Source organism: Equus asinus, chromosome 1 (genome assembly GCF_041296235.1).
Source record: "Equus asinus isolate D_3611 breed Donkey chromosome 1, EquAss-T2T_v2, whole genome shotgun sequence".
In the NCBI taxonomy this organism is placed as follows: domain Eukaryota; kingdom Metazoa; phylum Chordata; class Mammalia; order Perissodactyla; family Equidae; genus Equus; species Equus asinus.
The window spans coordinates 160,855,494-160,868,749 of NC_091790.1; the positions used below are offsets into that span (position 1 = coordinate 160,855,494).

General features: G+C 53.0%; 1 protein-coding gene across 4 annotated transcripts in view; it reads right to left on the reverse strand.

The window, feature by feature from the left end:
• Window positions 1–13,256, reverse strand: part of CRHR2 (corticotropin releasing hormone receptor 2) — a 48,479-nt gene that overhangs the window by 12,751 nt on the left and 22,472 nt on the right. For 2 of the 4 annotated variants that reach the window (XM_044765297.2, XM_044765299.2), the window contains 5 exons: window positions 5,353–5,438; window positions 3,877–3,986; window positions 3,389–3,506; window positions 1,337–1,490; window positions 760–820 (listed from right to left, as the gene is read on the reverse strand). In XM_044765297.2, the coding sequence (XP_044621232.1) occupies window positions 760–820; window positions 1,337–1,490; window positions 3,389–3,506; window positions 3,877–3,986; window positions 5,353–5,438 (529 nt within the window). The remainder of the gene's footprint in view (window positions 1–759; window positions 821–1,336; window positions 1,491–3,388; window positions 3,507–3,876; window positions 3,987–5,352; window positions 5,439–13,256) is intronic. The other 2 variants (XM_044765298.2, XM_044765300.2) reach the window with 1 other exon arrangement.

A 13,256-nucleotide genomic window follows, 5' to 3' on the forward strand; every position in this document is an offset into this window, starting at 1 on the left:
CATTGCCTCAAACAGGAAATCTCCCCTACTGTCTCCCAGCATTGAGGTTTCTGGTCTTTGCTTGAACACCCCCTTTGACGGGAAGCTTACCACTCCCAAGGCAGCCCTCTTATTCTTGGGCAGCTTTTATCATTAGGATCTCTTCCTAATGGTGAGCTCCTGGAACCCATCCCCTTCCTGCCCCTGCTCCCAAATCCCACCAGCTCTCTTCAGCCTCAGATTTGTATACAGACACCTATGTTCTCACATCCCCTCTCGCCTCAGCTGGTGGCACCTGACTTCCCAGGCGCTCCTTGGCTGGCCCATGGCCAGAGTTGCCATCATCTGGGCCGTGGCTCAGTGTATCAAAGTCTCTGGTACAAGGAGTGTCCCAGGATAGGACACTGTACCCCACCAGAGACTGAGATTCCAGAATGAAACAAGTGTCCACTGCCCCAGCCCGGGCGTCTGTGGAAGCCTCCAGCCCCTGGCCCCTGGGGAGGACCTGCCCCATTCCACTCTGAGGAGGAAGCCTTACCAAAGGCCAACGGGGTCACACATTGGGGCCCTTCAAGGAACCATGATTCCTAACTCAATTCAATGAACAAAGTTGACTTGACACCTGTCCAGGGTGCCAGGGATACTTTTTCAATTTAAGCACAGCGGGAAAGTGAATCTGTCCTGGCATGGCTGCAATTCCTGCCCCGTGGCTTGGCTGCAGCCCGTGGCTGACCTGTCCTAACATCCCTCTGACCCCCGTGGCTGGCCTGCTCCACTTACTGTTCGTTCTCATAGTAGAGTTTGCCAACGGCCCAGGCGATGATGATGGGGCAGGGGATGCCTGAAAGAAGGACAGACACGGGCTGCAGGGGACAGACAGATGGACAGGGCCCCTCTTGTAGAATACAGGTAGGAGGACCACAAGGGCCTGGGATCATGTTTCCAATTGTCCCACTGTGGGCTATCCACGACCTGGGGGCCTTGTCCTTAGACGTCACCCCCACCCCTCCCCGACTCTCAGCCATCACCTCTAAGCTGGTCAGAGAGGAGGGGACCAGGTGATTCACTGAGATTCTTTGATAGAGAAGTGGAGCTGGCCAGCTTCTCTTTCGAAGCCAGAGACAAAGGTCTTTGGGTTGGCCGTTGCAGGCAAGGAGAGGAGGGCTCTCTGAGGAATTTCTTTGGAGGACCATTTGCTTCTTCCTTGCCAGCATGGAGGGGAGCGGCTGCATCCTCACACTGTCCTGGGGATGGCAGGCAGGGCTGCGCTCCCATCCTTGGACCCAAGGTGAAGGGAAGTGACCTTGTCAGCAGTACCCCTCCCCACTAGGCCCTGCCGGCCCCCCAGGACCCTCACACCATCCAATAAAGAGGAAGAGCCACTTCCGCAGCCGCTCGGTGGAGTAGGTCATGACGATGGCCGTGTGCAGGTAGCAGCCCTCCACGAACATCCAGAAGAAGTTGGTCACCACGAAGTAGTTGAAGATGGTGGTGATGCAGCGGCACCAGACCTGCACGGGGCGGGCGGCGGTCAGGGGCTGCCTGGGGCCAGGGCCCAAGGGTGCAGCTTGGGTGTTGACGGAGGGGAGGTCATTTTAGGTCATGGACATGGCCTTAAACACCCCCCAATCTCATTCTGGGAATTCATCCCTCGTCATTTCTCTCTCACTGTTCCAGATTAGGTTAAGGCGCCAGTCTCCGCGGGTGCTAATGTGTCTTTAGCATCTCCCCAGAGCTTCCTAATCTCCCTTTTTAATAAAGAAAGGAGTCTGGCTCTGAGCTTTCTGCAGAAGCGGCTAGAATTGAACAACGCTGTTGTGTTTTCACTTATTTTTTTTGAGGGTCACCTTCAATCCACAGCAAATCAGACTGCTTTCCATTCAGGGATGGAATATGTAATTTCACATAGAAAAAAGTAGTGAGTCGATTAAAAGAAAATTGTTCTATGAATAATTGTACAGGGCCGATAGGAGTGAACTGCAGCCGTGGCGGCGATTCTCCACAGTCTCTGGTTTGGGGAGATTCTGGGTTTAGTATGATCACCGCTGGCTCCAGAGGGAGAATCGCCAGCCCCGAGCCCTCTGGAAAGTGGCTGTACCTCTCTGAACCTCACTGTGACATGGAGAAAATAATGATGCCGTCTTATCGGGCGGTTAGAGGAGATGAAGGAGGGCAAAGGCAGGCACCAAGAAATGAGTGTTGTTGCCATCTGCCTCCCCAGCAGAAGGGAACTGGTCCCTGCCCCTCTGAGCAAGGCTACCCTCCCAAGTACCTTGCAGAGGGGAGCCAAGGGTGCGGGCAGAGGAAAAGCTGCCCAGGGCCACAGTGAGCCACGGCCAGGTCTTTGGCCTCCAGGCCAGAGCTCTTCTCAACAGACCCTACCTGGCTGTTTTCCCCAGGAGTTTGCCCCTAGGAATCCTCAGAGCTAAGGCTGGGGTGTAGGGAGTGGTGCCCTGTGATGGGGAGCTCTCTGCTCCATGGACGCCCCAACCCCTCTCTGTCCAGCTGTGACAGCCCTGGCTGTCAGACACACTCCCGTGCTGAGCTGACCGCTGCCTCCGTGGCTTTCCCCCATGGTCCCAGGCCTGATCTTGGACCCCACATGGCTATCTGTCTCCTCTGTTCTGAGAAAGTCCTGCTGAGGTGGGAAGCCAAAGATCCCCCCCCCCAACCTCCCCAGCTTTTCTCCAGGTTAAGTGACATCTTATCAGTACAAGCAAATATTGGGCTGCAGGCACCCCAAATTGGGTTTACCTCAGTTGGTGCTGGGGCAGGGCTCAGTGTGGGGCCAAGTCAGGGGTCACACCAGGCTGGGTGTCTGCTCAGGTCCAGCCATCCAAAGAAAATGTATTGAGAAGTCTCTAATGGTGTGCCAAAGGACTCTGCTTGGCCCCATTCCAGTCTCCAGTTTTACAATGATTTGGACACAGGACAATAGCAGTTGACACAAATCTGGAGTGGACAGCTAACACGTGGGATGGCCTGCTCAAGATCCTGCTGGCCCCAGATATAGAGGCATCATTACAGTGTCTCCTGACCTCTCAGCCTCAGTTTCCATGTCTGTATAATGGGGAAAATAATTCCAACAGGTCTGTCACCGGAATTAAGTGAGATAAAGCTCAGCAGAGGTTAATTCCAGCCTGCTTTTCTCTAATGGGCTTTGGGAGGTTCTGAATTCCTGAGACAGGGAGTGGAATGGGATAAACCAAAGTCTGGCATCAGGTTTGTGCTGCTCCCAAGACCCCGGCCTGGCAGTCCTTGACGCACCCCTGGCCCAAGCTCTGGAGGGGCAATGACTGGGGTGGTGGTGAGCGCAGCTCTGGGTCTGCACCTGAGGGCTGGGCAAGAAAGGCGGGTGCCCACAGACCCTGGAGCCCCCCAGCCCAGCCCCAAGCCTCCGCCCAGCGACCTCGTTGCTCTCGTGCACTTCGTGGTCGATGAGCTGCAGCAGGAACCACATGACATTTCTCAGGATAAAGGTGGTGATGAGGTTCCAGTGGATCACGTTCCGCAGGCAACGGATGCTCCTGTGGGAGGCCCAGGTCAGCCAGGGTCAGGGCTCAGCTGGGACAGGCTCCACCTGGGGTCAGAGCTCAGTTGGGGTTGGGATGAGGGGCCAGCTGGGGTCAGGGGTCAGCTGGGACAGGAAGGCTCAGCCTGGGGTGAAGGCAGGGCTGCACCAGGAGCCAAATTCCCACTCGTAGTGGCCCTCTCAGAGCCAGCTCCCCTTTTGTATCCTGCATGTCTGCCAGCAGTCAGTGCCCTGGCACCTCCCCTGGACCCCGTTTGTCCACTGGCCCAAGGCCCCTGGAGGGAGGTGACAAGTCTAGGAGAGGTGAAGGGGGTGCTATGGGAGGAGGGGCGGGGAGAAAGCAGGGGGGGGGGATGTGGACTCACCGCAGGGCCAGGAAAAGCAGGAAGGCAGCCACGAGGGCTGCCACGGAAACGCAGTGGCCCAGGTAGTTGACGACAAGGGCGACACGGTAGTGCAGGTCATACTTCCTCTGCTGGACAGACAGACAGACACAGGGCAGACGGAGGCATGGGGCATGAGGAGGGTGGGGCTGGGCTCTCTAGCGGTGGCCATGTCGTGTCCTGACCTGGGGCAGAAGTGGCTCTGCATGTCATCGCCACGCCTGGCTCAGGGAGCTCACTCCTATCGGCCCTGGGTGGCTCTTGACATAAATGGCTACGCTCCGGCCTCCCAACATGCAACTCTGGGCAGCTTTGTACACTGCCTATCCTGAGATGTGCCAGAGGTGTGGGTGTGTATATTTTCTTTTCTTTTTAATTCTGGAGTTGCCACCCCTGTGTTTAGTCTCAGCTCAGACCCTAGCTCACTGAGTGACTGCAGGTGAGCCGATCTATATCTCTGGGCCTCAGTTTTGACATCTGTGCAATGGAGCCAACCTGCCCTCCTTTGCTCAGAAGCAGGGACCTATGAGAGGTCCGGGGGGTGCCTTGGGATCAGCCTGCCCTGGGTGCAGCAATGAGGGGGAGAATGTAAGAACAGCATTAAAATCAACTACAAGCCAGCCTACTTTTTATCATCACCATGTGCTAGCAATTCTAAACAGAGGCAGTGATAAAGTACTCCTTCCTGCCAGGGCCGACTATCCCCCACTGCACCCCACCCCCACTTTGGTTGGCCAGTGCTCAGAAAGATGGGGAGGTGAGGACAGAGGGCTGGAGGGGACCGGCCCGCTTGCCACTCCCGTGGCCCTCACTGCAAGACCCCCTTATGCTCACATTTTGTAGAATCACTTTCTCAGAGTAGACAAACGTTTTTCCTCTGAACTTGGACGTTTTTTGGGGAAAAGCTCCGGACCCACTGGGGGCTGTCGCGGGTGAATGAGGAAGGGTGAAGTGGCACGTATCATTCTGGGTCAGGAATGAGGTGCAGCTTCAAAGGTGAGGCGGCCAGCACCACAGGCAGCATGGAATCCAGTTAGAGCCAGGGGGGCTGGTGAGGTCTCAGTGGGACCCAGTTCCCCGTGGGACTGCCCTTCTGGGGGTGGCCCTTGTTTCCATGTGGAGTCATAGATTCAGAATGCCAGATGAGGAAACTGAGGCCCGGAGGAGGAAGGAGCTCACCCAGACTGTTAGATGTTGGGGCTCTGGTTATAAGATATTCTCTTCTTGTGGCACATGCCACCTTGGTTGTGTCCTCCACCAGCCGGAGCTCTCCCGAGGGTGAGGCTCCATGTCCCCCTCCTCTACCCAGCACAGTGTCACTGAGCACAGGGCAGGACATGGGGGCAAGGGCAAGAGATACAGAAAGGAGTGGTTTGGTTGCACAAAGACTGGTTCTGCTCAGCGTAAGTCCTAATACCTGTATAAGGATCGAGGTCAGAGCAGGTGGGGGCCACTCACCTTATCATCCAAAATGGGCTCACACTGTGAGTAGTTGATCCGTGAAGCCCATGTCCCATTGTCCAAGCACTCTCGGTAGGCATTTCCTACAAAAGACCAAAAGGCAGGTCACTCCCCTCCTCAAGAACACCCCCTGGCTCCCAGGTGCCCACAGGTTAAGGTCCATGCTCCTCAGCCTCTCTAGGCCAGGAAACTCAACGCATGTCTGAAAGTTCACGTGAAAGTTCATGTGAAAGTCACGTGAAAATTGCACAAAAGGCTTACCACTCATGGTAACTAAAAAGCATGATAAAATCCATTTTTGATACAATCTTTGACTAGCATTTTGTACACTTTCTTTAATGTTTGTTTGAAACCAAACCCAATTGTGAGCCCTGGGTTCTGAAGCTTCACTGCTCTCAGCACATCAAACAACCTCCATCCTTATCTCAACCACTTTATGCTTATGAGGTCCATCCTTTTCCCCACCAGTAGCAGCACTTCCATTTTAATAATAGCTCCCATTTACATAGCAGGGGTTTCCCGTATAGCAGACCCTCTTCTAAACTGCATTATCTATGCTTGTCCATTCAGTCCTCACAGCAACCTCAGGAAGTAGGTACTAACATCAACCCATTTTACAGAGGAGGACACTGAGGCACAAAGAGATTAAGCTGCTCACCAAAGACGCAAAGATGAGAAGAGGGTTCAAACCCAGAAGGTGTGGCTTCAGGTTTTATGTTCTTAATCCCTAGGCGATGGAGCAGTGGTAACACAGCAATGAGAGAAATTTGGGGAAACAGGACCATGCTGCTGACCCTGAGCTGCGGCTGCCTGAGAGACCCCCATGTGACGTCTCTAAATGTTTGAGAACCAGCCTCTGTATTAAAGTTGGAATGGGAAGTGTGAAAAGATATTTCAGAGCACCCGTGTCAGATGCACAAAAGTGCAGGTTCTATTGAAGGGGAATGTACAAAGGTCAAGGATGCTCATATTTACCTGTCTTTAAGCCCTAGCTTGACATCAAGGTCTAGCTCCTAAGCCGCCCCCTCCAGGTAGCCCACCCTCAACCTCCAGCCAGGAGGAACCCCCCCTACCTGAGAGCCCTTCACCAGCCTCTTCTCTGCCTAGCACCATCAGTTTGTGTCTTACCTCTCCCACTGGACTGCAAATTCTAAACCATCCATCATTGGGGGTGATTTGTACCAGGGTTCTGCTCTCTGGCTAATGGGCAGCTGTTTGTGGAGTTTTCTTTGGGGCCTATGTTAGATATACAGTATAAAGCCAAAAAAATAAATAGCTCACAGAGCTGGAGGGGGAAGCTTAGATTGTTTTGGGAAGCAGTGAGTTGTGAAATAATTAAGTTACTTAAAAAACCCACTTCCGTTGAACCGACAGTGAGTTAAAAGCAATCAAATTATTAAGAAGCACTTGCTGAAGAGCAGAAACAAAGGGGGAGAGTCTATTAGCTTAATTGTTTTTTAATTTGGTGCTCTGAGCTCACAGATTTTTCAAATTCAGGGATGTTACGCGCCTGTTCCTGCTTCCTTGGGCCTGTCAACATGTGGCCAGCCTCTGGCAGGGCCCTGGCCAAGGTGTGATGACCAGGCCAGTGACAGTCTGACATGGATTCTGACCCCAACGTGAGGACACAGGCTCTTTGCTTTTGACCAGGGCGCCCAATTCCCCGCTTGGGTTTTCTTCCTCCTCAGAGTTGTTTTACTGTGGAAAAGTTGTGTATTAAGACAATTTGATGCATAGGGTCAGTGACATTACTGAACTAAACGACAGAGTGTAGGGTGAAGCCAGAAGACCCCACGTCAAGGTATCTAGGGAGTATCAGGTCCTTCTGTAAAGTGAACAATCCCTTTCTGATGGGGGTTTAGAGTCCCTCTCCACAGGCCTGTGGGAAGTGAACAGATCCTGATCCCAGCTGTGGTTCAAACGGCAGAAAAATTGATCTTCTGGGGATGTGTTTGTAGACGTTATCTAGCTCTCTTGAAGTTCAGTACTAAGCCCCTTCCTCTGGGAGGGGTTCCCAGATTGCTCCCATCTCACCAATTTTTCTCCTGAGACCCCCACTCCCCACCCTGGAGTCCTGACAGCCTGAGCCCCACACTCCAGCCCTTGCTCAGGACCTGGCCTGAGTTGTTCGGGTGCGTGAGTCTGCTTTCTCTGATCAGCGTGCGGCTCCCCGAGGACAGGGGCTCAGAATATTCATTTCCCAAGTATGATATTTTGTGGTGGGTTTGTGAATGGGAGGGACTCAGGACAGAGAGGCTGCAAATCTGAGATCTTTCTGGGCCCTTACATCAGTGCCCCTGGGGTACCAAGTTCTGTGGATTCTGTCTCCTCTTTCTTTTTCCAGAGTCCACCTCCTTCCTGCCCATCCCTCCATGCTCTCTCTGGTTGTCTTGCCTGGACTGGCACAACAGCCTACTATCTTGCCTCCCTGCCTCTTCTCTTGTCCCCTCGACTCTCTCTATCCTTTACTCTGACTGCCAGAGTGATCACTTTGATTCCTGCTTAAAAGCCATCAGGGGCTTTTTATTGCTCTTGGGAATAAAGTCCAACTTTCCTGGTGTGATATTCAAGGCCCTCAACACTCGGGCCCCAGCCTAACTTTCCCCACTCACCTCCACCACTCTAACGGCAGTTGACTTCTGCACTAGCAGGCCTGCCGCATCCCTGGCTCTATGCTGAACCACCCCTTGGAACACCCTCCTCACTCTCACCCACTGCTCACTGACAAACTCCTACCTATCTTTTAAACCCCAGCTCATATGCCACTTCCTCCTGGAGGCTTCCCCAACACCCGAGCTATTAAGCAATCTCTTATTTTTTACCTCTAAACACCTTCTCTATGTCTTCCCATCTCTTGAGCACAGGCTTTCACACTCTATTGCCCTTGAACCACAGCAACACATGCATTTCTTATCACAACCCAGTACACACGCACCACTTTACTGAATCCAGTTTCACAAAGTGAAATTTGTTTTGACCACAGCTATAATATTTTTCTTTCTATTATATTCTAATGAATCCTATTTATTATATACAAGTGCTTGTTATGACCCACTAAATTGACTTCACAATCCACTATTGTGCTACAATCCATGGTTTGAAAAACAAAAATCTCTTTTAGAGCATTTGCCATAATTCACTATGGACTTCATCTCTTTGGACTTGAGCCCTCTTTTCTTTGCTACTGAACTTGAGCTGCTTGGGGACAGACAAACAGGGAGAGATCATATTGAGGTCACTGGATCCTCCCTCAGAAGTGAGCCATTGACTACAGGTAGGCTGAATCAATTCGACTCAGATCTGTCCAAACCTTGGAAAGCAGGGTCTGAGATGTGTGATGTAGTGGTGGGAGGGGTCACCCCTCTGGGGACCCAGCCATGCCTGGGGATGTGGTTCTGGCTACAGACACTAGGTGCCTGGGGACTGAAGGACAGATGTTCCCAGCTCTTCAGGGGAACTGGCTAATGAGGACACTGAGCCCTCAGACACAGCTTTGGACAGGAGAGGGTAATACAGGAAGAGTTCCCCAGGAACCATGGGAAGATGGGCAAGGAAAGTTTGAGGCCAGGTGGCTAGGCCAGGATCTCGGGGATGCATGCAGTGAGGTAGGTACCTGTTACCACGGCAACACAGGTACCCCTGTTGAAGATCGATGCTGATGGTGTGTGATGTGGCCTGCCATGGGCATTAGGGTCTGGATGGTACAGGCAGGGTCTTCTCTTCCAGGGCTCTGTGGCCTGGGAAGCCTGGACTCTATCCCTAGCAGTTTTCCAGGACTCTGCCTCCAGAGTGGCCCCAGCCTGTCAAAAGCCCCCATTACAGTGGGCTCCCCCCTTACAGATGCTGACACTTTGATAAGAGTTCCTGGTTCAGGCAGTCACCTGAGTGATCCAAAAGCCTGGCTGGGAGAAGATCGTGGCCCATATTCTATTTGTAGTTTTGTATCTGGCTGGCTAAGTGACCTTGGCTAAGCCCCTTCTCTTTTGGCCTGAGTTTCCTCTCTCATAAAAAGTAATGTAAATTGTTTCTCAATGATGCTACTCCATCTGAGGTGGGCCAAGTATTTGTTGTATGAGATTTCTCAATTTGCTAAATTCCGGTAGTACACTTGAGCCATTGTGACAACTCCAAATGTCCTTACATCACTTTCAAGTGCTCCCTAGGTTGGTACTTCTATCTCTCATAGTTTAAGTGGCAAGGTATGGAAGACAGGGACTATGAGGGACCATTTCTGGTGGTAGTTATGGGGGAAAGAGTGCAAGAGACAAGTTGGGCACGGTGAGTGAGTGGGACTGTGGGGCAACAATGTGGTCACTGGATATCTGGAAATAAAATGACAAGAGTAGGGGCAGGAAGGTGCTGGCAGAGGGGTGGGAAGGACCAGAAGCAATAGTTACTGAAGGAATGAGGTCACTGTGCGCGACCAGAACTTTCAGCACCATGGACAGCAGAATGACATCACTCCCCACCACACATGCAGGTGGGGGACCTTGGAGAGCTCCCAGCATGCAGCCCTCCCACCCTGCTTTCAGCCCCAGAAGGTCAAGCTAACTCCTGTCCCTCTTTAAGGCCCAGCTTCAGCCCTAGTTCCTCCAGGTGCTTCCATGACACTCCAGTCCACTGAGGGTTCAGCTGCTCACTTCTCCTAGCTTAGGCTGGGCCAGGATTGCTCTCTTGCTGACCCCTGTAAAGGGGTTATGCTTTCCCAGCTGGCCCAGGGAGGCAAGGCCTAGGTCGCCCTCTCCTTCGGCACTTTCTTAAGGACTACACAGAGCTGAGTACATAGGGGCTCAGGATGGACCGAGGTGGTGCTGTTGCCTAGGTTACTGGAGAACTCTGAACGAAGATGAGAGGCTTGGAGTGGGCTGAGAAGACAGTCCACCACCTTGGATGCCCAGGCTCTGCCAAGATGCACAGCAAGTGCAAAACAGTCACACCTGCAGGAGGCATCTAGGGTCTCACACACATGCCATAGGTAGGCTGAGCCCCGCCTCCAGAACTGCTGACACTGTAAGTCTAGCCCCATGGTGAGTAGGGGTGTCAGTCTAAAACAGCAACTTGTGGTCAGCATCCTCCAGATTCCAGGCAAGAAAGCTTCAACTGTTCCCAGGAAAGTGCACTGGAAACTGGGTCAGCAGGCATCTCCTTGGGAATTTAAGAGGGGGAGGCAACTTCTCCCTCATTTTCTCTGGAGGGGCCCAAAGAGGGAGAATGACATGTCCACGGTCACCAGCAATGAAGAGTCAGAACTAGCTCTCTCTCCCCTGGGACACTTTTTCAAAGGGGAACCTGGAGTCAGTGTTTCAGGAAAGGTGAGGCTCTCCTTGCTACACTGTGTTCCAGAAGATGCAGCCAGCTGTGCCCCTTCTGCAGTGTCTTAGCCACTTAGTGTCTAGATCCCCAGAGTAGAAAATGCCTTAGGGGCCAGATACCCACCCTCAGTCCTCTTACTGCCTTTCCCTGGAGGTGGGCTGCTCCAGACCTAGCTATCTTCTTCTGTCTGGCTTGAGGCCTTGCTGGGAAATCTTTGGCCTTCACCTTGTGTAACCTTTCTTACCTCCCGTGGGAAAACTCTCCACTGCCTGGACTGGGCAATGATGCTATGGGGAATAACCAGTTGCTTTTCACCTCCAGTTGAGACCATTTGGGGAAGACTCAAATGGTCATGGTACCAACAGCATAGTCCCCCTAAGCTTTCCAAACAATGCGTGTGTCTCTGAGTTAGCACTCCTGCACCTCTGAGATGCGGCTGCATTAACTAGGGCTGGCTGGCTCTGGGTGCAGCTTGAAGCTTCCCTGTCTCAATCTGATACAGCACATTGGTGGGGTTGTGGGTGGGGGCAGCTGGCGATGCCACCCAAGCTCAGAACCAGCCTGACTAGAAGGAGCGCTGGGTTAAGAGACTGGGAATTTGCCATGCCCACATCAGTCACCAGGTTGAGAAGGGCCTCCCCAGGGCTGCCATCTCCTTGTGGCCTCTGGGATGAGGGACAGGGAACTTCTATTTCAGTTTTTCAGTGTTGTGTAGACACTGCTCTTGGGGCCCCAGTTGTCCATTCTGGACCTCCAAAAACCCTCAGCTCCCTATTTCCAAAGGACTTTTCACTCATGATGCCCTTCCATCCTTGAGTGAGCATGGGAGGGGTAAATGTACATACTTACTTCAGACAGTGGGGAAACTGAGTCAGGGAGGCAAAGAGCAGTTTAATGGAGACCACACTGGGCCCATGAAAAAGGGAAGGCATGTGACTGGAATCTAGCTCATTGTGTGAGACTGCAGCCCTCCCCAGGGAGGGGCAAGGTGGGAGGAGGCATCTACCCCTTGCTCCAGCCTCTATTGTGCAGGGCTCCCTCCTTCCAGTCAACCTTAGCAACGCTCAATGGGCTTGTCACCATGACGCCAGCCCACGGAGGAAGGCGGGGAGGAGAAGGTGAACAGGGGAACCCCTGAGGCAGAGGCTGCTATGGAATGGAGGAGCACCAGGGGAAGGGGGTCATAAGAACTCATCGAGACTGCCCCCTACCTAGAACAGAGAAACTCAGGCCCAAAGAGGAGAAAAACCTGTCCAAAGGTGAGACAAGCAGTTGGTGGCTTGGCCAGAATTAGACCAGGCTCTCAACCATAGTTTCTGTGAAGTAGGGTGGCATGAAGACATCTCTGGCTGGCAGAATCCTACGTCTTCTGTTTAACACATGGGGGTTCTGGGGGACTAAGGGGATACCTCTCTCCAGAGGCCTTTGGGGATCAGACCTTCTTAGTGTAGACAGACTGCCCCCTCCCAATACACTGTCTAGAGGCCATGGAGTTGTGGTGCATCACAGAGGCAACAGAAGGCCACACCACCCAAGAATGAGGACAACCATCCTTAGCGTGAGCAGGACCCTCAAGGACATAATCCCAAGGATACAACTGCTCCTGCTTCCAGGCCTCAGGGTAGCCTCCACTTCCCTTGCTGACAATACCCCAGCTGTGCATGGGGAGCCCCAAGTAGACGTGACAGGGCCCCACGAGGTCAGTATATTTTCTGTGCCCTTCACACATATAAGGAGACTGAGGTTTGGATGAGGGGGACCTGCCCGTCACTTAGTGAATCATGGCACACCAGGACTTAGATGCACCCTCGTGAATTTGGGCCCAGGTTCCTCCAGCTGTTCCTCACCCCACTCCCTACCCCTCCAGGCACTACGAAAGGAGCTCCTGGCCAGACTCCGCAGGACCTGGTAGGAGGTTGGTGGGCTGCACTTGGGGCCCTTTGGGGTTGTCCCTGAGAGTCCCTGAGAGCTTTGCTGTGGGAGTTCCAGACTCTGTTGTAGTTGCTGTGGGTGGGGAGGGAGAGTGGGCAAGGAAGGATGGTGCAGGCTCTGACTTAATGAGCAGGAGAGAGGGCAAGGGGAGGGCCAAGGCGAAAGCTCTCAGCCAGCCTGGATTTAGATTTAGATGGTACATCCTGAAAATCAAGCAGCATGCTTCCAGAGCATTTCAGTCCTGCATCACGGGGCTACAGACAAGCAGCCGGGGCTTTAAAGCTAGCAGAAAGGAGGCCCATGACCTGGTCTGGCATTTAAGACCGCCACGATCTGGGCCCTGTTCCCTCTCCCTACCTCTCCTCTCCACCTCTGTTCCCACTCTTCCTTCCACCTGATACATCACTGGCCTAGTTTTCAAGGCCCTGTTCAACACTTCTTCCATGAAGTGTTCCCAGCTTTCCCTTCCTTTTGGAATCGGCCTCCCCCCATGTGCTCCTACAGCCTTGGCTGTGCTATTTCACTTAAGAGCAAATACCAAAAAGTTCTCTTTAAGAGTCTGTCTGTCTGTCTCTCTCCCTGGAACAGTAGCCCCTGGAAGCCAGGGTCTTTGAAGAGCCCGTTTCTAGTGGGGAGAGGGCAACACACCCACAAAG